The sequence below is a fragment of the Pseudorca crassidens genome, chromosome 19 (genome assembly GCF_039906515.1).
Source record: "Pseudorca crassidens isolate mPseCra1 chromosome 19, mPseCra1.hap1, whole genome shotgun sequence".
Classification (NCBI taxonomy): domain Eukaryota; kingdom Metazoa; phylum Chordata; class Mammalia; order Artiodactyla; family Delphinidae; genus Pseudorca; species Pseudorca crassidens.
In genome coordinates this window covers 42,996,054-43,023,469 of record NC_090314.1, presented here as the reverse complement: position 1 = coordinate 43,023,469, position 27,416 = coordinate 42,996,054, and the positions used below count along the sequence as shown (strand labels likewise).

Sequence of the window (27,416 nt, the reverse complement as noted above, 5' to 3'; positions counted from 1 at the left end):
GGCCGCTGCCCCCACAGGGGAGGCTCCAGGTGTCCCAGACACCCAAAGCACCACTTTGGGAACCAATCTAGAGACAGGAAAACAAAGTTGAAATAGCATGGACAACTTCCCAGAGACTGAGAAGAGACACACCAATGCAGGCCCAGCAAGGGGCCTGGAAAGAGACCAGCTGACACCCGGGTGAGGTGGGGCAGACGAGGTAGAAGAGGCTCCCACTTCCCTTCCCGTCAGCCACAGGCCACGCCAGCCACCCCTGCCTCCACAGTGGCCAAGGGAACCAGAACCCATCACCACCCCCAGCCAGGTCTGCTCAGCCCTTCAAGCCTCAGAGCATCGGGCCCAGCCCCCAACCTCTAGGTAACTGGGTTTGCTGTCCCTATTTTACCGGGCAGGAAAAAAAAAAAACAACTCTGAGAGGCAAGGCGGCCAGACTCAGACCACACAGCTGGGGGGAGGCAGGAGACAGAACCAGGCTTGCAAAGAGGGCAGGACCGGGGTCTCCACCCTCCGTCTATCCCAGCCCCGGCCCCCAGGAGCCCAACTGCAGATTGCAGCAGCGGCCTCAATGCAAAGCCCTAACTCACACCCCTCCCAGCAGCTCCTTAGCTCCCTCCCTACCCCACAGCCTGGCTCAGCCTCTCAGAGCATGTCTGTGGGACCAAAAGCCCTCATCAGAATCACCAGGGCCACCAAAATGCAGATTCCTGGACCCGCCCAGAACTGCCAAACAGAAACGCCTTGGGCGGGGCCTAGGACTCTGCATTCTAAAAGGCCCCCTGTCCCCACGGGTGACTGGAGCATCCTGGGCGTTAGCGCACAGGCGCCACAGCAGGCTGCAGGGGGGGCTTGACTTCTGCCTCCATCACGGGGCTCTGGCAAGGGGCATGGCCTCTCTCACCTGTGTCCCCATCTGCACCACAGGGACAAGAGTTCCTCGTCATCAGGTGGTTGTGAGGATTAAATGAGGTCCTATGAAGGACGCAGTGAGAACCTATGAAGAGTGACTGCCTTTCTCATGATATCCCCAGTCGGCCCCAGAGCCAGGAGCCCAGGACCCAGGAGGCGAGCAGTGGGGCCAGGCCCCTGGGGGACAGCGGGGGGACGGGTACAGGTCAGAAGAGCCTTCAGACCCTGGGGTTGAAGGAAGCAGGGGTTGCTTCCTCCCACAGACCCCGCCCCGCAGGGATCAAGTTCCAGGGGCAAAAAGAGCTGCAGCCCAGCTTTTGTGGGACCAACAAAGGCTGAGGGAATTAACAGGGTTTGAATTTCTCCTTCTGAGAATAGGGGTGTGGGTGTGTGTGTGTGTGTGTGTGTGTGTGTGTCCCTTGCTTCTGCCTGAGTGTGTACACACACTCCCACACTCCTCTCAAGCTGTGGGGTGACTACAGGTCACCCCATGGTGCTCTGGTCTGCCGGCCCCATGTAGCCCCTTCCACCTCTGGCCCCAGTAGGCTCCAGACAGGATGGGGAGTCCAGGGCGGTGGTCAGGGCCTGGCTAGGGTCTTCCCTGTGCAGATCGGGCCCAGGCCCCAGCGCTGTCTCAAGCCTACTTCCTGCCAGCTGGGCTACTCAGCCCTCCTCAGTTGGCAAGACTCTGGTATCCACACCGGCTCCCCCAGTGACTGTGGCTTTCACACCATAGCGGGGGCAGGGTCTGGGCTGGCAGATGTGAGCTGCTGCTGACATCAGCTTCCCCTACTTGCTCCCCATCACTGTGGGACACACGGGCGGCCTGAACCTCTTCCATAAAGTGAGACCGATCCTGCCAACTGCACAGGGCTCTTGTGAGGATTGAACATTAATACGCCCAGAGCACTGAGCACTCCATACATTAACTATTAATACATTTATTACCTCTATGGCTACATATATGATCTTAGCTAGTCCCTTACTGTCTCTGAGCCTCAGTTTCCTCATCTGTACAATGGGAAAGCAGCACCTTCCTCGCAGGATTGCTCGGAAGATTCAACGAGAGAATGCGTGTAGATGGCCCAGGGCTGATTCTCCTTCATGTGACCACAGACGTCACATCGAGATCTGGCAGCAAGAGCCCCACTCCGGAGGGATCAGGAGAGATCCCCCTCGGGGGCCCTGGTGGATCCTGCAAGACACTTTCCTGGCCCTGGGCACCCTGCCCACTTGGTTACGTTCCCCAAGGGGTCTCTGATGAAGCCCCGCTCTGCCCCGCTCCACCCCACAGTCCAGGCCAGGTTTGTCCCAGAAGCCCTCCCAGACCCCCAGGCAGGGTTAGTCTTTCTGGCCTAAAGGTTCTGGACCTTTTGCTTATTCCTCAGTGTCCCCTGAAGACCGGGTTCTCCCTGGCGCAGGAAGCCCGTCTCCTCCCCTGCTGCGGTGACACGCAGGGCGGCTCCCCACCCAGCAGGCGCTCAGGAAAATCAGGCCCAAGGAGACACAGGCAGGACAGGCCCCCTTCGCAGCCTGCCCTCTGAGGGTGGGTGTGAGTGGAGAGGAGGGGGAGGGGACCAGCGTCCTGGAGGAGGTGGGCTCTCGGGGTCCCCCACAAAATTCCTGAAGCAGAAAAAATCCGACGCCCACACCCCTCCCACCCACTTTAGGTAGGAAGCGGGGTACGCTCTCGCCCACTTCTCTGATCAAGTCAGGAAATGTGAAGTAACTGGGGGCGGGGTGGGGGCAGGGAGATTGGTAACTGCTAGGATTTCAGCGCCTTGGCCTTGCGGAGTAACCACAGAAGGAAGGAGCCCTTGCCAAATCCAGGGGTGGCCCCGCCCCCTCACCTGACTCTGGAGCTCACTCTGTTGCTTGAGGCGGAGGTTTTCCGGGGTGTCGGCCACCATGGTGAAGGACTGCTTGGGGTAGTGTCTGCAGGACAGAAAAAAAGAAGGGGGGTCATTCTGGGGGAAGGGGCGGGAACCTCTGGGCTTCCATTCTCTTATCCTTGGGCAGCCCCTGCCCCTGTCCCAGCATCAGAACCACAATGCCCATTGCCCATGGCCAAGGGGAGGCAAGCGTTTCTCAGACTCAGCCTGGGCTGAACTGGGAAGACACATCAGGCCTGAGTGGCTGGCTGGCCACCAAGAACTCCAAAGGGAGGACATGGGGACACTCTCTAAGGGTTTCAGATCACCCAAGTAATCCATGTCTATTGCACAGGAAGGTCAAGGGGGCCAGGCACCCAGGAGGGCCTAGCCAGGCTGGGAGGAAGATGCTCATGGGGTTAGGACAAAGTTTTCAGCTGAGACCAGAAGTGGAGACCAATGTAGCAGAGGAAGGGCAGGAGGGATACAGAGACAGAAGTAAAGGGGAAAGGGATACACATATCCAGGGGGGCTTCCAGGAAAAGGCAGTGAGACAGAAAAAACACACACATCCAGAGTGGTGTTTCAAACAGCTAACAAGGTCCAACATAATCGGAGGGTAGATGAGAGATCAGCTTGAGGCCGAGAAGAGGTCACCACGGGTGACAGATAAGAACACTGTAACAAGAGCTGATGTTTCCCTGTGCTAAGGGTGTACATGCCTTAGTTCATCAACTTCTTAAAACCGCCCCATTATCCCTCTTTGACAGACTGGAGAGCAGCGGCTTGGTAAGGTTAAACAATGTGGCTAAGGCACACGGCCAGTAACTGGACGCATCCAGATTTGTACCCAAACGGTCTCCCAGGACCCAACACCCTGAACCAAACCCTCTAATCTCCAGACACAGGACAGACCACGGTCCTGTCCCCCAGAAAGAGGGCTGGCTTGGAGGTAGCAGGAACCAGTTCAGCCCTCAGAGCCAAGCCTGCGGGGACCTCCAGGACCATCCGGTCCACCCCTCTCCTTTCTCCCAGAGGAGGAAGTCGTGTGCTGGTGCCAGGCACTTAGCTGACTTCATAATTATTTATCACATCGGTTTACTGTCTTCTCTCTCCACTCGGTCTCTATGAGGTGAGGGGATTCTTGGTCTTTCCTTCATTGGTTTATTCCAAGCTCCCCAAATAATACCTGGTGTTCAATAAATATTTGTTGAATAAACGAATGTCCTACCAGGTGTTGAAGCAGAGCCAGGACTAGAACTCGGGTCTCCTCCGTTCCCCTGGGTCATCACAAAGGCCCCCAGCAAACCAGCTAGAGGAGAGGCAGCCCTGAGTCACTGTGGTCTGTGTGTAGATGCTGGTGTGTGAAAGGGCTGGGGGGCTACACAGGCCCCAGTGACTTCAGGGACTGGCAGGGGGCTTCTCTGAGCAGAAGCCAGCCATTCTGAGCTCTGGCTGGCCACACCCCACCACAACCATGACGACTAGCCGATGCCAGACGCACAGCCTGTCCCCAGGTAAGAGCTGGATCGCCATCTTCCAGCCAGCCAGGTTGGCGGATGTGCCCCGGAACTGGACACCAGCAGCCCTCCACCTCTGTGTTTCACCAAGCCTGGCATGTTCTCCAGCTGCCCGGCCCATCCTGAGCGAGAGCTATTGGTAATCACACACAGACTTCCCCGTGTCAAGGGCAGGACTCGGGGGCTGGAGAACTCAACTAAATGGTGGGGGGGGAGGGTGGGGGGTGGCTAGAAGGAGCACAGTGCTGGGTGCTGGCCCTGCCACTGTCTCACAGGGTGATTGGCAAATCGTTTTTCCCTCTGAGCTAACTTCATTATCTTGGACCTAGAAGCACAAAAGGTGATTCTAGCTGTGTCCCAACTCGTAGCCTGCACTGCCCCACCTGAGTCCTGCCTCCCAGATCAGTCCAGGCCCAGGGCTCCCCGAGCAGAGGGAAGAGCAAGGCAAGAGACTAAAAAGCAAATACAGGGCTTCCCTGGTGGCGCAGTGGTTGGGAGTCCGCCTGCCGATGCAGGGGACGCGGATTTGTGCCCCGGTCCGGGAAGATCCCACGTGCCGTGGAGTGGCTGGGCCCGTGAGCTGTGGCCGCTGGGCCTGCGCGTCTGGAGCCTGTGCTCCGCGGCGGGAGAGGCCATGGCGGTGAGAGGCCCGCATACCGCAAAGAAAAAAAAAAAAAAGCAAATACAGGTGCCTGCGGCCGTCAACAGAAATGTCCCATAGATGAACGTGGGGCTAAGGCTGTGGGTCCAGTCCCAGGCTTGGCCCAGCTCCGCAAAGCCAGGGCCACCTATAGCTGAGGTGCGCCATTCAAAATCCCTGAGCAGTTCCACGAAAAGGGAGGATCAACTGGGAGTCTGTTCCTGGAGACTAGAAAGAGAACAGCAGGAGGGATCTAAGTAAGATCTCTAGCAGAAATGGCGGGCCCTGAGGTCCTAGGAGGGAGGGCTTTGGAGATGACCCTCCCACCGAATCAGAGCCATTATGAAGGTGTCAAGGCGTGGGCAGTGTGGTGAGGAGAGCGTCTGTAAGTAGGGGCTCATGAGCACAGGAGGGAGGTTAGGTCCTGAAGCAGGGGGATGGAGAAGACCTTCAGGGCAGCTCTGACCCAGAGCCTGAAGGGTCAGTTCTGAGATGGTGGCTCTGGTTAGCACTTGGTGGGGAAGGGTGTCTGGCAGGCTCGGAAAACACATATGCACAGGAGCCAGTCTGCAAACCCGTGGTTTCCCATTTGCCTGAATGTACAGGGTTAAAACGGAATGCCAGGTCCCGTGGCCCAAGGTCAGCCAGACGCAACCCCACTCTGCAATTCCGAGGCTCCTGTGCACTCTGCGTTATTCCTCACACACGATGAATATCTAGACGAGCCCTCTGCAGCAATGCACTTCTCCGAGACACTGACGCCAGCAGGTCCACGTTCACATACCTCCTACACGCCACCAGAAGGGTCTCAGGAGACCCCCCCCCAACATGCAGTGGGTGCCTCTGGATGGGGCTGGCGGGTCTTTCATCCTCTCTTTGGAGCCATCATGACCCCCAGATCTCAGCCCCCCACAGCCAGAACACTAATTCCATCAGAAGGGAAGGGGGGGACCAGCCTAGATGTCGTCGACTCAGCTTAATCTGGTGGGAGGAGGAGGGGGATTTTAAGCCTGCATCAGATTAAGACAGATTAAAGAGGGGCTCTGAAGCCTCCAGTCTCTTACCCTTGCCTCCTAACCCCCAACCCCAGGCCAAAAAAGGCAGGCAGCCATGAGCACGGGCTATATTCCTCCTGCTGAGTCAACCTTGTCCCCTACCCACAGCCCCCAGCCCTGGCGAGACAACTCTGCCTTTCCCATCCCCTGCTCACTGCGCTTCGGGTTCCCATGGCAACCTCATCCTCGGCTCAAGGCAGGAGAGCTGTGAGAGCAGGCAGAGAGAGTCTATGGGGGTGGGGGAAGAGACACAGACAGCCAGGGTCCTCAACTGAGAGGAACCCACGAAGGCAAAACTAGGAGGCTGTGTCTGCAGGATCCTTGTAGACAATTTAGTTGAGGAAGACAGGTGCCACGGGTTTGTTTTTAGAAGGGAGGATATGCCAGAACGCCAGTGCTGTGCCCCTCCCCCATCCACATGACTGCCTTCCAAGAGGGCTACAATTGATTTGACCTCCTTCCAGAAACAACTGCTGGGAATTCTACCTTTTCCCTCCCTCTCTATCCCTCAGGTTGAAGTGCCCCCACAACCCATTACCCTCAGATCCCAGTTGAGATGAATGGATATATGCGTATCCCAGTGCAGGCGCAAAGGCAGAAGAGGGGTCCCCCCGCCCCCAGCTAGTGACCCCACTGGAACTCCAGCCCCACCAACAGACTGGGCCATGGTGAGGGAACGAGGGACCAGGGTGGGGAGAACTGAGTGTCCCAACCCTGGGCTGGAGCCGCGTCCAGAGCACAGCTCTTCTTTGTCCCTTCTGTGGGCCAGCCTGCACCCGGCCCCTTGTTAATCATTCCAAGCGGTGGGCCCTCTGCCGATGCCCCTCCCCACCCTCGATGGCAGTATCAGCTGCTCTGGGAAAGAGAGAGGCATGGAGAGAGCCCACTAGGACAGGAAGTCCGGGGGACAGGACAATCAGGCAGCTGCTGGCAGCAGCCCAGGCCTCTAGGAAAACTGAGAGTCACATAAAGTGACTTCTGGATACACCGTATCCTGTGCACATTCTCTCCTGAAACCTGCCACAAGGCTTTGGGCTAAAAAAGGCAGGCGTTATCACTGTGCCCATTTTACAGATAAAGAAACTGAGGCTCAGTGTCAAGGACAGAGATCTGGCCCAATGCACTCTCCCCTATACCACACCTGCCCAGCCAGCTAAGCGCAGGCTGACATCCCTCCCCCACCAGGTGAACGCCTGCCCACTCCCAGCTCTGCGGAAAGATACGCTTGCTTGGGTCGGTAGAGAACTTCCTCTTCTAAACCCAACCAGTTTCCAAGCTTGGCTATTATGAGAGAACCCTCTGGGGTCTCTCAGCCACCCCCAGTCAGAAGCCACCTACTCCTTAAGACATTTCTAATGCAGGTGTCTCAGGAGTCCAGACATGACCTGCAGGAATGCAGGAGAAGGGGGGCTTGCCCCAGAGGACCTCTGAGCCACCTTCCTGCTTGGAGGGGCAATGAGGACAGGGAGGATGCTGAGAAGCTGCAGGGCTCCTGCTATGGGCTTACTGGGGACAGAGATCACTTGTAGGAAGCCCCACTCCCAGTCCCGCCATCAGCTGTGTTCCAGAGGCAGAACAAGAACAGACCAGATATCCTGGAAGCCCAGCTCCCCCTTTCTACAGGCAACCTCGTCTCTTCCAGCCTTGGATCCCTTCAAAAACCACAGCTTTTTGTTCAAGGAGGAACAAAAATACATCAACAAAAGCAACAAGGAGCCTTTGGTTTCACCAAAAGGGGGAGGAAAAAAACCCACAGCCCCTACATCCTGCCTCTGGAAGGAGCTGCTGATTCCCCTGCTGGGAACACTGCCCACGGGCAGGCGGGCAGGGAGGGCTCCCTTCTCACCCAGTTTCTCACCAGTTCCCCAGGCCAAAGGGGCTGAAACGGTGGGGATAGGAAGCAACAAGGAGGCATTGTTTGACCAGAGGGAAAAAAATGAGCAGCCAAAAAGATCAAGGCTAGACATGAAGAAGAACTTACCAGCCCTCAGTGGTCGTAGACAAAATGAAAAAGGGCAATACACAAACAGAAATGATTCTGCCAAGTCAGGAAAGGCATGGAAACACTGCGCCTCAGTTTCCTCATCTATAAAATGGGCTGTTAGGAAGCAAAGTGATCCCTGAGGTTCCTTGAGGCCCTGACATCTGAGTATAAGGATCTGGGGGTGAGAGAGAGGTAGGGGCTGCCCAGAGGCCACACTGACTCCCCGCTCCCAAACACAGCACACACACCCATCCCACGCCCTCTCCTGGTGCCACCCCCAGCTCCCCAAGACATCTGATCCCATTTTTCCCAGTCAGAGGCAGAGAACTCTGTGGAGGTGGGAAAGCCCCAGTCCCTATTCCTGGATTTGCCCACTGCTGCCCCATCCCCTAAGAGCAGCTGGGATTCAAGACAGTTTGCTAGAACCCAGAGATACTTCAAGCCCCACCAGCACAGGCCCCACTCCACTCTCTGAGGCCTGGGGAAGGAGTAGGACCACAGTGCCTTGTTCCCCAGAACCAGGGACACCTCCACCCTCCTCAGCCCCTCAGCCCGCAGCTCAAGGCAACGGAAGGACAGACCCCTACCACTGCAGTCAGTGAGGAGGGGAAAGGTACAATTGAGCATCCCCCGCTTTCTTCCCCAGCCCATGTCCACCCACTACTTGACACCCCAAAAGCTGGTTCCCCTGGCCTGCAACTCTGCCTCCGGTCTGCAGCCTCTACAGACTCATGGCCCCCGAGGAGAAAGGAACAGGCACGTGTCCCCCTGACCCCCACCCCCACCCCCCTGTCCTCCAGGCTCCTCAACTGTTTGTGTGGAGACAAAGGACCAGGTTTGTTCGTGGACCCATCTGCCCCACTTTCAGAAAGAATAGTTTACAAAACAGATCATCGAGGGCATAAATATTCCTATAACAACTGGAATAGGCTCACCCCACCTACCCAGAAGCTTCAAGGGAGAATTCGATTAACAGTGGGCTTTTCCTCCACTGGCTATTATGCAAAAGCAGGCATGCTCCCCTCTACCTTGTCATAGCAAGGCTGAGTGCCTATGGCCTGGGAAGTGTGAACACAAACACAGCCTATACAAGTCCGACACCCTGGTGTTTCTCCCTGGCCCCACAGCTGGCGGCAGCGTGTGTCTGGATATGCACAGGCACGTGTATAAATGTACGTCCTTGGGGGTCCACTACCACCCAGAAGGCCGGCTGTGGGCTCTGGCCTATGCTCTCTCCCCGGCCTCACCCCAGATAAGTCTGGTGCAAAGAGAGAAATAGAAGAGGCCTTTTTTGCTGCTTTCAGTCACTTTCCAGAACTTAAATCTCAATCTTGGGAAGCCACTGGAGAGAGACAGACAGCTTTCTTCTTTCTCTTGCCCACCCTTCCTGCAAGACTCTGGTTCAGGGACTAACCAGAGATCGGCAGAACGTAGAGGCCCCCCTGCACACCAAACCTGCACACTCCCTCCCTGGGTGGGCTCAACTCCCTGGCCAAGGGCCGGGGGCCGGGGGCCGGGAGCGATCACCTGTCCCTCTGGGTCCTGAGCGGGACGTGCTGAAAAGCCAGGCCTGAGCTTCACAAAGGAAGGCCAGGCTGGCCTTATCCTGGAAACTCCAGGATTCAGGAACTGGAATGTCACTGGGGGATGGAGCCAAAGGCAGGAAGAAAACAGGAAGGGATGAGAGTGAACACTCAACTCCCGTGCCTGGCACATCGCAGGTGCACAAAACTTTTTGGTCTAGGCTCCAGCATCCCTGGGTAGGAATTCTTAACCACGGGAAAACTGAGGCCCGGACAGGTCCGGAGGGCGCCCCGAGCAAGCTGGGCCTGCCTCTGGGTTATCCCGGAATCCCCACGTCTGGCTCGCTAGCGAGGACCTGCAGCTCAGCAGACTCCAGCTGAGGGAGTGTGGCTGCCTCAGGCCAGGTGCTACCACAGCGCGAGTGAAACACAGCTGGGCCACAAATCCCCCAAGTGTTTGGCCCCTCAACCAGGGTCCTTCCCAGGGAACATCCCAGCTGGGCCAAAGGTCAGTTAGGCGCGGAAGAAGAAGGACTGTAAAGGCTCAGGGAACGGAGAGGGGTCAACCTGCTTCTCTGGCTGGAGGCCAGGAGAGAGACGGGGGCATCTCACCCTCGGCAGGTTGGAAGCAGCATCCCGGGAGGGGTGTTTCATCTTCTGCCTTCCCTGGAGCCCCCCCAACCCCTGCAGGAGCTACCCACCCCTACTTGCTGCAGCCTCCCTAGAAGAGGGTGAGAAAAGTAAGCTGGGACTTTGGCACTAGACTGAGAACAGGCAGAGAAAACAAGGACAAGCCTCCGATTTCTTTCTTCCAACTCCCAGTGCTTGCTGCATTCTAGGCTACCGGGGTCTTAGGAAGAGACGTGAAGAAGCCTTAGTCCCTGCCATCCATTGGGCTCCGGGCTCAGCCAGACTTCTGCCTGGAGGGCCCGAGGCGCAGAAGCTGCCCCCAGAGGAGCCTAGGTGCCCAGAATCTAGCCTGAAGTGGGCCGGCAATCAAGGGGTTAACTGCCCCAGCCTCTGGCTTTGCTGAACCCCACCCTACTCCCCAACAGAGGGAGGAAGTTGCAGAGAATCAGGGCTTGTGTGAGCCTTTAAGAATTTGAAGAATGTCCCATTTCCCTTGGGGGGGGGGGGTGGGAGGGGTCGGTAGGGGGAAGGAGACCAGTGGAAGCTAATAGAGGAGAAGGGGCAGCTGAAGGAGAAGCCAGGACAGAGCTGTGACCCTCCCTCTACCCCAGGCAGTCTTCCCAGTGTCCCAATCCCTCCCAGAAGGGAGGTGATGATTCATGGTGCTTCTTGGGCTTGAGATTTTATCAGAAAATCTGTTTTCCCAGCACCTGGCACAGGTTGGCATCTAGCAGGCGGCAGGGCAGGCAGTAAGCGCCAGCCCCAAGGAGATGAGGCTGTGGTATGTGCAGGGGAGGGGAGGGCAGTAAGGGGGAAGACAGCCTTTCACAGGGGTTTAAAGCCCCAACTCCCTTTAGACAGGTCCCAACGTTCCCCTCCCAGGTGAACTTCAGCTGCAGAAAACCTCCTGACTGAGAATTTAAAAAGAAAAAGAAAAAGGACTCAAGTCAGATCTTGAATCTTTCTGAACACTGATCTTGCCGCCTACTTGCAGTGACTTGACCTTCTGAAGCCCCGCCTAGTATAGCGTGGCTGTGAGGTCCTACGTGAGCCCTGAGCTTAACGCAATCAACCTGAAACTGCACGGGATGGGATGGGGGTGTCCCCCTGGAATGGGGGAACCCACCTCTACCCACCTCCGCGCAGTAGACCAGAGCAAACTCCACTGGAAAAGACATGAAGGTCTCCACCTCCCACCAGGCAGGGAATAGATCTGCCTGGGGCCAGGCCGCTCCCTTCATGCTGCCCCCACTTCTCAAGAAATGACTACTGGGAAGGGCCGTGGCCAGGAACCCCCAGGCCTAGTGCCCAGACCGGCTGGTAGGGGGCAGGGGAGAGGAAACAGTCAGGTGCTGTCATGGGGAAAGAAATGTGGAAGGCGAAGTGGAGAACACAACTGGGCAGAAACAGGACTTTTTCTTGAAAGACCATGCTGGATCCCTCTCTCACAGCAGAGTGCGGTGGAAGGAGCAAGCTTGCTCTACGGGGTTTGAACTGGCCTGTCACTAGTCATTCATCTTGGGAAAGCCCCTTCCCTTCCTGAAGCTTCAGTCTCCTTCGCTGTAAAATGGGCATATTAACAGCCCTAACTTCATCCAGCTGTGGTGAGGAGGACTCAACATGGTTAAAACATATGGAGCAGAGTGTGGAAATGCTGGGCCATGTCAAGGAAGCGCTAGGAGGGAGCCCAATGCCCGCCCAGGCCCCGCCCAGGCCCCGCCCAAGGCAGGACTCACGCGTTGCAGTAGGGCTTCTTCTCATAGCCCTTGTAGTTCTTCATGTTGAGTGTCATCTTGCAGGTCTCGCAGTGGAAGCATGCTTTATGCCAGAACTGGGGACAGAGGCAGAGAGAGGACACCCGTCAGACACCAGGATTCAGGAAAGGGGCTCAGGCCCCAGGAAGGAGCACTCCATCCGCGGACTGGAACACACCCACACCCCAGGTGAGCTGGGGCCATCTCAGGTCACAGGCTCTGGCCGCTGATGACACCACCCTCCCCTGTCCCATTGGAGCTATCCGGAGGGGGACAAGGGCACACGCAAGGTTGAGTGGGGAAGAAGCCAGTTATAATAGTGGCGAGCAGCCCCCAGAAGGTCTGCGCCACTTCCCCCAGACCACTCCCTCTGACCAAGCAGGAGAAGCCTCATTGCTTATGCAAAGCTGCGCCAGGGTTGCTAAGAAGCCGGTGCTGAACGTGAGGGGCAGCTCCTCAGCCTTGACAGAGGAGGAGGGCCCAGCCCCCATGCACCCAGTCCCTCCTAGCTCCCACACCAGGGCCTCCAGACACACCTGGGCCTCCAGACACACCTGGACCTGGGCAATGCGCCAGCCCCAATGCCTCCCCGCTTCCTGAGCGACCCCTGCCCAGACTGGGTGTGGGTGCCCCAGGCTGTAGCCACCACACCCACACCCTTCCCCCATCCCTCAGCTGGTCTTCCTCTGAGGCACCGCCCTCCTCTGCTTGGAGGTGGACACCCCCCGCCCCCGCAATAGTGGACATCAAAGCCCCACCCTGACTAGCTGTGAGACCTTGGTCAGGACCTACTCTGAGCCATTTCTGCGTCTGTAGAATGGAAATCATAATACCCATCTCTCTTGGGATTGTTGAGGTTTAAATGAGAAATCACCTACAGAGCCCTCAGCGTAGCACGTGGCATCCCTACTTACTCGGGTGTCAGGTGCTGGGCGGGGTGTGGCAGCTTGGCGGGAGGTGGGTGTGTCTTGGGGTACAGGTGGGGCTCTGCCGTGCCCAACCACAGCTACAGTGCGTGTGAGTGAGAATGCGTGACAGGGAAGACTCCAGCGAAGCCCAGGGACCCAGAACAGAACAGGGATCCATCCAGGGTGGCTGAGGGAGGGGAAGAGAGTCAAAGACCATAAGGGCAGGGGAACTGATGCAACAGAGGTGAGCCCACCCTGAGAAACACTGATGCTCACGCGAACCCAAGCAAATGAGAGAAATCTGCCCCTGGCAGCCCGGGACGAGGCCCCCGGATCAGCACCCACCAGGAGTCCAGCTTCCAGGACCCCAGAATCCGGGCTGCTGGGGTGACCCAGCTGGCCCGTCCCTGCCCCACTTCCCAGCAGCCAAGGGAGACACTCCTGACCCCTCAAAGAAAGAGGCCAGAAGCCAGGGAAGGGCACAGGGAGACTTTCAAGGTGCCCAGCACACGCCCAGTTCTTGGCCACCTGTCAGGAAATTCCCCCAAGGAGGTGCTTTTCAAAATGTGTTTCCCAACCAAGGGGTGCTTCTAGGACACTTCGGAGAAGGGGACAGAAAAAAGGAAGCTGAGACGTTGGCATACGACCTCCCTCACCCTGGCCCACTTCAACCAGAGACGACGGGGTAATTTGGGGGATAATCACCTTCTAACAGGGTACTTTCCCCATCAAGGAGGCCCAAAGGACTCTCCAGTGGTGGAACAGTAAACGAAGTGACAGGAGAACTGCTCTTTGGGAAGAAGGTCAGCAGGAAATCTGGAAGCAAGGGATGGCTGGTGTAAGCTGGACTTCCACCCCAACCGGGGCCTATCCCTGAGTCCAGCCCACACTCCTCCCGGTGCAAAACCCCAGCACAGACGACCCACCGGAAAGCTAGAATGGGGTAGTCCCTGCCCCCACCAGCCCGCGAAGTGAAAGCCCCTCTCCCTCCCCAATTCCTGGGAGGCACTGGCAGAGTGCCCCAGCCCTGTCACCACCCAGTCTGCTGGCCTCTGCCTGCTTAGCTGCACATGTCCCTGCCTGGGCCCCTACCCCCGCAGGGGCCTGCCAGGAAAAACATTCTCTGGAATCCAGACCATGACCCACTTTCACACACACGTAGGCAGGAATCCGCACTGTCCTAGGCCTGGGGACCTCCGAAGCTGCCCCCTGATTGACTTGGGGGAGAGATGGAGAGAGACACAGACACTTCCACCCTAGCCGACAGCCAGGTCCCCCCCTCCGGAGCCAAGCCCCTTGGGAAGGGGGCAGAGTATACTGGCCAGGCTGGGGTACAGGGCCAACAGCCAATCCGGGGGTTCCACAAGACACACACACACACACACACACACACACACACACACACACACACACACACACACACACACACACACACACACACACACACACACACGCCAGCTGCCACTGGGAGGAACGGGAGCCCCCGTACAAGGGAACGGTGCCCATTTCCATCGGTAGCTCCTCCCCACCTCACCCCCACCCGCCTTGCTCTCAGCTACACATGTTAGAGGCTGAGGCAGTGGTCATCTGTTCTCTTACAGGGGGTCCAGGAACAGAAAAATGAAAACAAGAGTGGACTGAGTACCTTCAGGGTAACTACGGAACTCGGTCTCTGCATCTGTAAAGAGGAACTAAAACTCCTGGTCCCAAAGAGGTGCTGGGAGATGACACAGCCTCCAAGCCTGGCACACTAGCTGCTTCTCATCACTTTCCCTCCCCTCTCTGGAGAAGGGCTCCAAGGTTCAAGAAAATCCAGCAGCTCCTGCCACTGTGTCCTTTTGGGGTAGGAAAGCGAGGGGAGCAGGGGCAGAAAATGACAAGTCATTCAACAGCCCCTTTGGGCCAAGCCTGGGCTGGGAACTCTGAGGGGACCCCAAATGAAAAAACCCCATCCCTGTCTCAGTTGGGTCTAGGGAAATAAGTCAATACAACCCCACAATGAGCCTCTGTCTGCCTCTTTCCCCTGCCCCACGAGCCCTGTCTCAGAGCAAGAGTCCTCTCTTTCTTTTCAATTTTTTTAAAAAATCTTTTTTGTATTTTTTGGCCGCACCATGCGGCATGTGGGAATCTTAGTTCCCTGACCAGGGATCGAACCCCCGCCCCCTGCTTTGGAAGCACAGAGGCTTAATCACTGGACCACCAGGGAAGTTCAAGAGTCCCCTCTTTCTTAGAGGCCACAGGTAAGAAGATTTCAGAGAAGCATCCCGGGACTCAGGGAGCAAAGTTACCTCTAGGCATGCAACTTGAATCCTCCCTGCTGCCCCAGAAGTCCACTGTTTCCCTATTCACCAAAAACCAGACCTCTGGTGCCTGTGAGAAGCCTCTCAGCCCATCTCCTAGGCTCCAGCATCGCCCTCAACTCTCCCTTGCCTGCAGCTCCAAAGCTGCCACCAACTCCACAGAAAGGCAAACAAAGGCTGATGGGACAGAAGCAAGATCCCCTGCACTTGGGTGAGGCTTGGGCCAGCCCAGTCTCTCTGGAATCACCATGGACGTGCGGAAGCGGTTGCTCACAGCTCTGGGTGAGGGGGATGCGTGAACTTCGGGTTGCTGTGCCTGCAGCCTGGTACCTTGCCCTCTGCACCCGGGCTGCCTATGACTCAGGGTTGGAGTATGAGACCTCTCCCTCCCTTCCTGTCACCCAGGGTTACAGTTTCTCACTCCTCCAGGGGCAACCCTAGCCCCACCCTGGCCAGGTCACCAGCCTAGCTCAGTTGGCCACCTGGGAGGCTGGCTTAAAGGCATAGACCGTGGCTGCACCACCCCAGATTCCTGGTTCAAGAGCCCAGGCCCAGAGCATTCCTCAGGCCAGGGTCAGGAAGGGGAGGGACCACTATTAATGGGATAGTGTAAATAAAAGTACTTTTTGCAAACACAACAGGCAGAAGAGCTGAGCACAAAGAACTTTAGATTTGAATTCCAGCTCTGGCGGAAAGGGGAGTGAGCTGCATGACCTGTCTGAGCCTCTGATTATGGGGTTCTTAATTTACAGGAGCGATCACATCTGCTTGGTAAGGCTCCTGCGAAGACTGAGCCTGGCACATTCCAATGAGTCGTAGCTATTATGAATGGATGGTCACGGGATGATCGTGGGGTGCTCTCAGCTAGGAAATGAGGCACCAGGGCTGCAAGGCCTTTTCTCCTTTTTTGTGTCCAGCCCAGCTTCCCTCTACCTTGCTGCCACCTGTGGGGGCTGAGAGGAGGGTGGTTCAGACAGCCAGAGGCAGAGAACTCTCCCAATGGGGGAGTCCGGGGAACTAGCAGCTCACCAATCCTCAATCCTTCCCAAATGCCTCCACCTGTGTTCAGGAGCCCGGCGAAAGCAAGCCAGGGCAGACGGACATGGCAAGACTCTTGACAATGCAGGTCCCCAGATATGACTGTTTCCTCACAGGGTCTAGGACAAAACTCCACCTCCCTCAAAATGTAGAGGACGTTGTGAGACACAGCCCCTCTCCCTCCCCAAAGGCCCTGCAGCAGCCCCTGAGAGTGCCTGGCACAAAGTAAATGCTCAATAAATATTTGTTGAATGAATGAGTGATGTCACCCTGTTTCTCCCCCAACTCTGATCCCATAAGTCCTCTGGGGAAGCAAATCTCGACCTCAAACACCAGCAATACATATTTATTCAGCACACAGAGCACACTAGGTATGGCAGGTTGAGGGCAGGGTGGCCATCAGAGGTGACATAGCTTTTAACCCAGCTAAGTCTTTCAGGGAGGAGAAAAGGCTAACACCAAGGACGTAGCTTGTGCTCTGGGTCATGTCGTGTCGTAGGGAAATTGCAGTGAAACAGGCAAGTCTAATTTGACTCTCTCCTGTTGTAAAGGGGAAGCCTTGCGAAGTTGGTTAGCAACTGTATCTATGGGACCGAAGGTTCCCCCTCAGGTCTCAGTCCTCCAGGCACCAGGTCCCCATTCCAAGTGCCTGCCCTTACTACCTGAAGGGGGTTGGGAGGAATAGGTCTGATACCTGGATATTCCAGGCCTCCTGCTCAGTGCAGGGGTGAGGTGTCCCCAGGGCCACCTCCTGTAAGGAGAGTTCCAAAAAGAGAGAGGAATCACAAACTCTCACTTCCCAGGGCAACCTCCACCTGAATGTCCTCTTTCTGCGAGGGCAAGAGAACAGCTGGGGAGGGCACCTTGAAGGATCCCTGCACCACTCCGCTCTGACTCCAAAGGTGTGGGGCTGGAGAGAGTACCCTAGCAAGGTAGGCAGGGTACAGCCTATACCACATCCCCTTCCGGGCACTTTAGTGCACTTCCCCACCTTCAAGGAAAAGACATTACCATACCCATTTGATAGATGGTGAACACTGAGGCCTAGAGCCATTCGTAGGGCTGGCAGGAGCAGACCTGGAACCAGGACCAAGTCTCCCAACTCCCAGGCTAGCAATCCCTCCATCATATATTGCTTCTGCCTTATGTGGGTGGAAAGTGGTCATAGCCTCTTCCCAGTTCATAACCGTGCAGAAGAAGGAGCACACAGGGAACTCAAGATGCAGAGACCAAAATCCCTATCACCGGGGAAGGGCAAAAACCCCAGTGTGCAAGGACAGAGAGCTCTCAGGTCCTGCCTGCAAGCTCAAATCCTGCCTTCCGGCATGGTCATTGGGAGGAAGGTCAGTACCCACATCCCTTGTACCCAAAACACGGCCTTCCTCTCCACCTGCCCAGCCAGGCCCAGGACTGTGAAACAGCAGCAGCCCCATATGCCCCTTTCCTCCAAGAGCAATTTCAAATGTATGTCAGAACCTTAGAACCCCACCCCCTCACCCTGACTCAGAGACCAAAGGTCACTGAGGAAGCACCAACCCCAAGGTGGAGGGGAAAGACAAAAGTATCCAACGAACTACCCTCTCCCAAACAAAACCTGGCTCCAGGTGGGCTCTGCACCCCTCTTCCATCCCATGCCCCCCAGCCCCTGCCGGTCCAGACAGGAAGGAGGGAATCTTTGGACTTGGGGCCAGCTTTAGGAGGTGGATGACAGGCACGATGAGGAGGGGGACAAAATCACACAGGCTCCTCCTCCAGACTGGGGAGGGGATGCAGAGAGGAGGTGGATTTGGCCTTAGGGTCTTCGGGAGACTAAAAGAGGCCAGGATCCTACCCCAAACTGCCGGAAATACCCAGTTCTACTCTCCGCCCCCCTCCAAAAGTATAATGGCAACCAGATGAACGAGTCCAGCATGATTGGGGCGGGGGGAGGAGGAAGACGCGTAAGGGCCCCCAGGGGACAGTGAATTTCCAGAAGGCCACCTTCCCATCCCCCTAACACCTCCCCCTTTTCTTGGCTTCCCCTGAACTCAGCCAACCCCACCCTCCACTGGGGAAACCTGCTTTGAAAAGTTAGCTCTTTGTTCTACAAGCTGGACTCAGCCTCTGAGCACAATTTCAGGAGATTTCTGTGAAGCGACCCCCACCCACCCTACTCCAGCACGCGACCCCTCCCCGGTCCGGCTGGGCGGACCAGCACTGGGAGTTGGCTTCCAATTTGAGGTGGGGGCTGGGAAGGTACGGAGAACGTCTGCTAGTCCATTAACCGCTCACCCACCAAGAGAACTGCAGGTCGTGCAAAAAAGGGGTGTCGCAGTGGGGCTTGGGGCCTTATCCGAAGGCCAGTTCACCAGATGCAACACTCGCCGGCTGATAGCCCCCGCCCTCCAGTCTCCAGGCCAGGAAGCCCGGCCATTCGCCGCCGGAGCGGACGGTTTCGCTGGGGCCCCCAACCTCTGCCCCGCCCCCCCGCCGCCCCCTCCCCCAGCGCCCAGCGCTTCCGCCTACTTGGCGCTAGGCGAGGCGGGGAGAGGGAGCGGCCGTCTCCTCTCACTCTCCCGGCCCTAGGGGGCGGGACTGCACCCCTAACCTTCCCTCACTCCCCACCCCCACTCCGGGGCCTGGCTTCCCTACTCCACTCGCGTCCTCCCAACCCCTGGGCACAGAGCCCACTCTTCTCCAGTAGTGGCTGCCCGCCACGCGTGGACTCCTTGCCTTGCCCCGATCTCCTGGTTTCCAGACTGGGGTCTGTCCCCACACCCCACGACACCGCCCTCCCTCCCTCCCTCTTCCCAGGATCGCGGGGATGAGGCGGCATAGACCCAGCCCCGCTCTCCTCCCCCGATCTGGAGCACTGTTCGGGGACTGCAAAGACGCGCCTCCGGGTGCCGCGTCTCACCTTATCCAGACAGTTCACCTTCTCCGTAGGGTACACGATCTTGCCGCACCGGGCGCAGTTGGGATTCATGGCTCCGGGAAAGGCTAGGGCGGGGACGCCGGAGCTCGCGCACGTTCTTCCCTGGAGCGAGCTGGCGGGAGACGGCCGCGGCTGCAACTGCACAGGAGACGACGACGGCGGCTGGAGCTAGGGAACTGGCCTCCGCCTCCGCCCTCCTTCCCCTAATAAACACAGCGGGGAGGAGGGGCTGTACCGGGGCGGGGACGCGCCGCGGGCGCGGGCAGGGGCGCGCGCGGCGAGGCGCGCTCCCCGGGCGACCCGGGGCTGCGCGGGGGCGGGTTCCGGGGACGACTGCGGACCCGGGGGTACGCGCCTAGGTGAGCTCCCAAGCAGGAGGAGCCCTGGAGAGATAGGCCTGGAGGCTAGGCGCGGACAGACGACCTTGCCCAGGGTACTTCCGGCGGGGCGGAGCCGATCTGGCTGCACATCTGGGCGTCTGGGCTGCAGGAGGCGGGCAAACCCCTCGCACCCCTCCAGGGTGGGGTTTGAGCCCACCCGAACACCAAATCAGATTCTCCAGATTTGGAGACTTCCTTTGTACCCGTTGGTACCCGGCGAGAACATGCGGACCGAACGGGAAGCCCCTGCTCTGCCCTCATTAGCCTTCCCCTGCAACATCCTTTCCCACATTTGTAGGGCGGAACCAGTCCCTCCCGCCAGGACTCAGCGCCTCGCAGCTCGAGTTAGGTTTTCCTTCCCCGCGCCTCTGCCGTGCAGCTTTCCTGTGGTTCCCCGGATCCGGGGGCCTTCTGCTTTCTGCTTGGCCCCTTTTCCTCTTTCGTTCCTTTCTCTATATCCTTACTCTCCACCTTTGGTGTAGCGTTGACTTAACGCCCAAAAGAGCAGTATCCAAGCCCAGGGACGGCGTGGGGGTATAGCTCAGTGGTAGAGCATTTGACTGCAGATCAAGAGGTCCCTGGTTCAAATCCGGGTGCCCCCTCGTAGTTTTTTCCTAAACTTATGTAACTAATATAATTCATTCTTGACTCTTGACTCATATTTTAACCTTGGGTTCTAGGTTAAAGAAAGCACTGAAAAGCTATTTAAAAATTCCTTCCTCATTTTCCAACCGTAACGGAAAGCTTTCGGCTTTATTTCGTACTCCGCAGGAGGAGGGGGTGGGTACAGGCACAAATCAGGTACAAAAGCTGCAGGTCCCCACTACCCACGCCAGCGGTATCAGGATTTCTGCGGTCACCGCTGGCAGCCTCAGGGGTGTCAGGCAGTTCCAGGAGCTGGTTCAAGAGACAAGACTCCCCCAAATTCGTGTTCAGTTTTGGGTGAGGCTGGGTCAAGGGAAGGAAACCCACAGACACAGACTTTCTCCAACTTAAACTTTCTTTATTACAGGTGACAGGCGCATGCCGTGTTCACCTTTCCCTATTGCTCATGCCACCCGCAGAGTGAAAGCACTTCGAGAACGTGGAAATGGCCAATGCCGACCCCAAAGTTCATTTACAAAAATAAAGTTACATCCGGATGTAAACTGATATAAACTAATGTAGTGGTTCTCAAACTTGAGCTTGCGTCAGAATTACCTGGAGGGTTTGTTAAAGCACCTCCCGGTTTCTGATTCTCTTGGCCTGGAGTGGGACCCCGAGAATGTGCATTTTTAACAAGTTCCCAGGGAATGCTGATGCTGCTGGACCACACTTTGAGAACCACTGAACAAATAATAAAAGGCCATCAAGTTTCATAACCTAAAGACAGGGACAGATATCTATTGGCTGCGTGACTGACAGTATCACTGTTGGATCCGAGGAAAACGAGAAGGGAGCAAGGCCTCTCGACTAGGTTTTGCCCAAAAAAAGGAAAAAGAAAGGATAGTGGGAGAGGCATGCTTCTTCAGACAGGGGGCAGTTGTGATATCTTAAACTCGGAATTTGGTTGTGTCAGCCCTCGGGGCCCCGGGGGAATGCTACTCGAATGCACTTTTTCCCCACGGCTCCCATTACTGTGCGATGCGTCGCGAAGCTGGACATGGCGATTAAACAGATCTGCTGTGCGGTGCAAAGCCCAGACCCGAGAAATAACTAATTTTTCACCCCTTTCCTGGACACCAGGCCTCAATCTCACCACCTGTAGGTGTAACGGGCCAAAGCCCTGCCTTTGAACTCATATAAAGAAGGAGAAAGCTGTCCACTTTTCACCCTCCTTCTTACATCTATGCTGTGTCCCGTTAAACTTCGCCACTATATAAACCTTCTGAACTTGGATTCTCTTCTAATCTGCCTGGTCAGAGTATGAACTAGGCAAAATAATATTGCCCACCCCAACATTCCATCACCCACCCACCCCGCAAAGAAACTGTTATTAACATTAAACCAGTAAGTCTTGAAGGGTCTCAGGGACTGGAATGGTCTCAGCCTTCTTTCTGCCTGCTCAGGCTTCTTGCCACTGAGTGGGGGTATTCAGTTGAAACATGGTAGAGTCACCCCGTGTGACTTCTGGGGAGAGAAAATATTCACCAGGTGCAAGAGGATCTCCAGGATCCTCTTTGGATCCTGGATTCAGAAACCTCAGACTCCTGCGTTATTCGGGGTTAACCTGAGTGGCTGTGAAAAACAGACACGTAGACAAGGGGGCACCCGGATTTGAACCGGGGACCTCTTGATCTGCAGTCAAATGCTCTACCACTGAGCTATACCCCCTCTACGGACAAAATGTTGGTAAATTCTTTTTAAATCCATTCCAAATTTTTCCTTCTGAAAACATCCAAAATTAGTTTCTTCTTGTTACATGATACTGAATTTAGTAATAACGAGTTTAAAAAGACTAACTAAAAACATGGAATTTTGAAAACATGTGAACTTAGGTACCAATCAGCCTTTTCTAGGTTCAATTCTTTATCCACAATCCCACTCATCTCTTCACCCTAAGAAGTCAGAGAAGAGCTTCTTGCAAAACTGAATAGAGAATCCTTTCCCCTGGTCTCTCTAAAAAGAATGCAAACACCAGCTGAACAGACATCTCCACTGAGAGACTTTCCTGGGCTGTATTCTCTAGTGGTCCCTCTCTCTTTTTATGAAGCAACTACTATGTGCCCCACTCTAAGTGCAGAACATACTTTCAAATAGAAAGACACACAGGTTCTCAGTCTCACTGAGTTTAAAATCTAGTGGAGTCAGAATAGAAACAAATGAACAAATGAATAAACAAGGAAATGCCCAGTAGTAATAAGGGAAGTGACTAAAATGAAAAACAAGACGGTGTCTTAGGGAGGTCCAGGGGGGTATTTCAAGGCGAATAGTCATGGAAAACTTTTCTTTGCAGGTGAGTTTGGAGCTAAGATGTGAATGATATGAAAGAGACAGCCATTTGCCCAGCCCATCTGTCAGGGGCAGGTATTCCAGCTAAAGGAAATGGCCACTGCAAAGGCCCTAGGGCCAGAGTAGCTGGAGGAACAGGAAACAGGGGAGAGTGATTCAAGAGAGCTGGAGAAGTAGCCAGAGAGCCTTATAGGCCCAAGTAAGGAGTTTGGATTTTATTCCAAATGGATGAAAAGCCAGCCGTTGGACAGTTTTGAGCAGAGGGACTGGAAATCATCATTCACGCTATTGTGGGGGAGATTTACAGGGAGTGAAGAATAGAAACAGAGAATACATACAATGGAATACTATTCAGCCTTAAAAAGAAGGAAATTTTGCAATATGCAACAACAGGGGACATTATGCTAAGTGAAATAAGCCAATCATAGAAGGGCAAATACTGCATGATTCTACTTACATGAGGTACCTCAAGCAATCAAACTTATAGAAGCAGAGAGTAGAATGGTGGTTGCCAGGGATGAGGGAGAGAGAAATTGGGAGTTGCTAATCAATGTGTACACAGTTTCAGTTATACAACATGAATACGTCTTAGAGAGCTGCTGTTGAACATTGTGCCTATAGTTAACAGCATTGTATTGTACACTTAAAAATCTGTTAAGAGGGTAGATCTCATGTTAAGTGTTCTTACCACAATAAAGGAAAAGAAGAAAAGTGGACACAATAAAATTTTTAAAAAGAGAGAGAGAGAGGTTAGGTAGGATTCTATTGCAACAGTGCAAGTGAGAGATGGTAGCGATGTCTGAGACGACAGTGACGTATTAGTTTCCTGTTGCTGCTGTAACAAATTACCACATACTTATTTGCTTAAAACAACACAAATGTATTATTACCTTACGGTTCTGGAGGTCAGAATTCCAAAATCAATTTTACTGGACTAAAATCGAGGTGCTAGTATGCCCGCATTTCTTCTGGAGGCTTTAGAGTAGAAACAGTTTCCTTGACTTTTGTAGGTTGTAGAGTCCGCCAGCATTTCTTGGCTCATGGCCCCTTCCTCCATCTTCATAGCCAGGGTTGCATCTCCTCACCTTCTGTTCTCTGCTCCTATCCTCACGTCTCTCCCTCTCTGACTCTGATCCTCCTGCCTCCCTCTTATAAGGACTCTTCTGATTACTCAGATAATCCAGGATAATGTCCCCACCCCAAGACCCTTAATCACATCTAGAAAGTCCCTTTTATTATGTAAGGTAACATATTCACAAGGGCCTTGGGATGTGGACATATTTAGAGGCCCATTTTTTAGCTTATCACAGGGGCAACAGCAGAACTAGAGAGGACAGCAGGCACCCAGATTGACCATGGCAGGGGAGCCATGTCCTTCCTGTACACTGGATGGCTTGAGAAAGATGAGGGAAAGAGAAGAATCAAGAATGACTCTTCTTTAGAGTCACTGTTGGTGGGAAAGTAAATTGCTGCAGCCACTATGAAAAACAGTATGGAGGCGCCTCAAAAAACTAAAAATAGAGTTGCCGTATGATCCAGCAATCCCATTCCTGGGCATATATCTGGACAAAGCTATAATTCAAAAAGATACATGCACCCCCGCATTCATAGCAGCACTATTCACAATAGCCAAGACATGCAAACCACCTAAATGTCCATCGACAGATGACTGGATAAAGAAGATGTGGTACATATATACAATGGAATACTACTCAGCCATAAAAAAGAATGAAATAATGCCATTTACAGCAACATGGATGGACCTAGAGATTACCATACTAAGTAAAATCAGAAACAGAAAGACAAATACCATATGATATCACTTATTTGTGGAATCTAAAATATGACACAAATGAACTTACCTAGGAAACAGAAGCAGACTCACAGACATAGAGAACAGACTTGTGGTTGCCCAAGGGGCGGGGGAGGGATGGCTTGGGAGTTTAGGATTAGCAGATGCAAACTATTATATATAGAATGGATAAACAACAAGGTCCTACTGTATAGCACAGGGAACTATATTCAGTATCCTGTAATAAACCATAATGGAAATGAATATGAAAAAATATATTAAAATATATGTATAACTGGATCACTTTGCTGTACACCTGAAACTAACACAAAATTGTACATCAACTATATTTATTTATTGATTGATTGATCAATATATAGTTTTACCAAGTGAATCTCTATGTTGAAGGTATCTAGTCAAATCTTGCCAATAGTAGACATTATTTTAAAGAAATACACTAATATGCCGGCCCCCCAAAAAAACATGTTGTTATTTTACTTATTAGACATTACAATGTCTTCCTTTGTTATATTACAAAGCTCTTAGGCTCTAAATTAATTAAAGTATGAGATGGGCAGAAAAATAATTGGAATGGGTAAAAAAATTTAATGTAGCATATTACAGACATGGCATTTCAAGTCATTTATGAGGAGAATTTTTCCAATGGTCTTCAAAGTACTCCCTGGAGCCTCTCTGGTAGGGAGGGGGGGAATGGGGGTAGGGAGTGTTGCCAGGTTGGAATAACTCTCATCCTTCCCCATTTGAACCAAATTTAACTGTTTTACATAGTGAACTTATTGGTAAGCTGATCTGAAGGGTTCTGGACCTAGGATCCTGTGCTGCCAGCAGACTCTGGTCACTAAGCCCTTCCTCTCCCTAGACATTCCAGAGCTGTCACTGCTGCTCTCTGGAAAGAGTCATGCTGTCATCAGGATAGAAAGACTCTGAGGAGTCCTTCTTCACCGAGAGCCTTTCATTCCCCTTCCCTTCTAGGAGTCGTGAACTTTCAGAACCTCTGCCTCCGACACCCACTCCCTTTAATTCTCCAGCTATATTTTAATAAAATAAATTTTTTAAAAAAGAATAACTCTTCTTTTTTGTCTTCACTATCTGGGTGGATGTGGTTTCCTGAGATAAAGAACTGAGAAAGGAGTAAGTTTAGGAAAAACAAAAACATAAAAAACCCCTCAAGAGTTTCTTTTTAAAGCTCTGAAACAGAATGTAATAAAGTACAACCTCCTATCCTCATAGACTTCACATTCTAGTATGAGGTCAATATGCTAAGTTTGAGGTGCCCTGTAGACATTTAAGTGGAGATGCTAAGTATGCAGGTGGAGATCCAGTTAATTCTGAAGTTCAGGGAAATGTCTAGGTTGGAAACATAATTTGGGGAGTTGTCAGTGTATAATTGGTAGCTGGTGAAAGAGGGAGTCAATCCCAAAAGTGTGCTAGCTTCGACTCATACTGCCTTGTGAGAACCAATTGTTAAATTTTCAGGAATTTTTAAAGCCAGTTGACTTCACTGGAAATTGACAGGTGAGCGAATTTGCACTATGGGAATTGGCAAATGCTAAAAATCAGGTCCCCTGGAGCCAGTCGTCAGCCATTTATCAGCACAACCCTGCTCCTGACTGCTTCTGACTTTCTCCAGAAAGGAAGAGGCCAGCTCTTCAGCACTCTCTGAGGAGGAAAGATAAGGTGTAGAAGGTTTGAGACTGGAGAACGTATGTGAAATAGTCATTTTAGAGAGTGAGAAAGTGAAACTAGTCAGTCAGTGGTGGAAGAGTCATAAACAGGGAGACTGTCTGAGATTGGTGGAGCGACCCAGACTTCTGAGCTCTCCCCTAACAACATTTTGCTGCTTGGGTGCAAGCTTGGTAGAATGCCACAGTTGAGTTTAATTAGGTTTGGCTGATAGGTACCACCCAGGGCTTATAGTGAACCAGGCACTGTGCCACTGTGGGGAATACAAAAAGAAATGCAACATGATCCCTGCCCTCAAGGAACTTACAGTCTAGTTGGAGAAACAAGATACATACTCCAAGGGGAAAAAAATACCTGACAGTCGAGGAGTAAATGTAGAGAGTAACAGAACTATGGAGACAGGTTATTGATAAGGAGAGAAATGAAGTCACAGACTTTCTTAAAAATTGGTAGTGAGCAAGAAGAAATGGACAGGCGATAACAGCTAAAGGGAAGATTTTCCAGTCTAGGGAAAGCCTGTTGATGTTTGAAGGAGCCAAGCGAGTGGAAGAGACTGAAGATACTGGAGAGAATGGAGATACTGCGGGCACGTCTGGTACAAGAGCAGGGGTGTCTTGGGAAGGACAAGGGAAGCACTTCCTCTCCTGTGCAAAGCACAGGCTGGGGATCCAGTGCAGCTCGGGGTGCAGGCAGGGAGTACGGAAATTAGACTTAAAGAATTCCAAGATGCCAGAGGTACAAGAGGTTGTTGTTGTTGAAGGAGAGATATCCCATCGCACATCCCACAGGACCTTCAAGCCCAGCTCAGACTGGACTTCGCCCTCCCCTTCTACCACCTGGGTGCGAATTGCCTTTTCTCTTCGTTCTTTAGCATCACCCCAGGAAACCTGAAGCAATTGGTCATACATATCAAACTACTGTTAATCACCAATGCACTGTCTGGTCAGTAAACACTACAAATAAGCTGTAATCTCCTATTTGCCAGTAGAGGGGGTATAGCTCAGGGGTAGAGCATTTGACTGCAGATCAAGAGGTCCCCGGTTCAAATCCGGGTGCCCCCTCGTGCTTCCCTTTTAAACCTTAAATCATCCCAAAGATGGTACTAAAGAAAGGTGGTACTAACCAAGCGAATATTTGGTCATTCTTGAGTGTTTTCTGGGAATACAAAAAGTAGTAAACTACAGCATCGTAGATTTTATATTCCAATGAGGTCAACGCGCAAAGGAATTTTCTGTGTTCTCTATCTCTACGTCAATGGTTCCCAGTCTGTGGTTTGGGAGTTGAATTCTTGGAGGTCTGCCTGTGAGACACTTTCTACATAGGGAAAAAGAATTTATTTCATACTTGGTTACTTACCTGTTTCATTCTTATCCATTCATGAGTACAGTGGAGCTTTCCAGAGGCTACATGATGTCACAACAGACTAAATGTGGAAACATGAAAATCCAGCTGTCTTTCATTAAGCCAGATATTAAAGGGATTTCTAAAAGAACATAAAGCAAAGCTACTCTTCTCATTATTTTTAAAATTTAAATACAGTTCTTTTTCATTTTAAAATGTTATGTC

At 53.5% G+C, this 27,416-nt stretch overlaps 1 protein-coding gene and 3 non-coding genes across 6 annotated transcripts in view; 2 read left to right on the top strand and 2 right to left on the bottom strand.

The window, feature by feature from the left end:
- The window catches only part of LASP1 (LIM and SH3 protein 1), a 37,198-nt gene extending 17,933 nt beyond the window's left edge, over nt 1-19,265 (bottom strand). The window contains exons 1-3 of one of the 3 annotated variants that reach the window (XM_067715305.1): nt 19,026-19,265; nt 11,866-11,960; nt 2,757-2,841 (exon numbers count right to left, since the gene is read on the bottom strand). In XM_067715305.1, the coding sequence (XP_067571406.1) occupies nt 2,757-2,841; nt 11,866-11,960; nt 19,026-19,094 (249 nt within the window). In that variant the 5' untranslated portion in view covers nt 19,095-19,265. Of the gene's footprint in view, nt 1-2,756; nt 2,842-11,865; nt 11,961-15,079; nt 15,231-18,404; nt 18,578-19,025 lie in introns of those variants that run through there. The other 2 variants (XM_067715306.1, XM_067715307.1) reach the window with 2 other exon arrangements.
- A 688-nt stretch (nt 19,266-19,953) lies between these two features.
- Nucleotides 19,954-20,025, top strand: TRNAC-GCA (transfer RNA cysteine (anticodon GCA)). The gene has a single exon. It is a non-coding gene; the product is annotated as a tRNA-Cys (tRNA).
- Nucleotides 20,026-21,664: 1,639 nt separating this feature from the next.
- On the bottom strand, nt 21,665-21,736 carry TRNAC-GCA (transfer RNA cysteine (anticodon GCA)). The gene has a single exon. It is a non-coding gene; the product is annotated as a tRNA-Cys (tRNA).
- Nucleotides 21,737-26,839: 5,103 nt separating this feature from the next.
- On the top strand, nt 26,840-26,911 carry TRNAC-GCA (transfer RNA cysteine (anticodon GCA)). The gene has a single exon. It is a non-coding gene; the product is annotated as a tRNA-Cys (tRNA).
- Nucleotides 26,912-27,416: the final 505 nt, after the last annotated feature.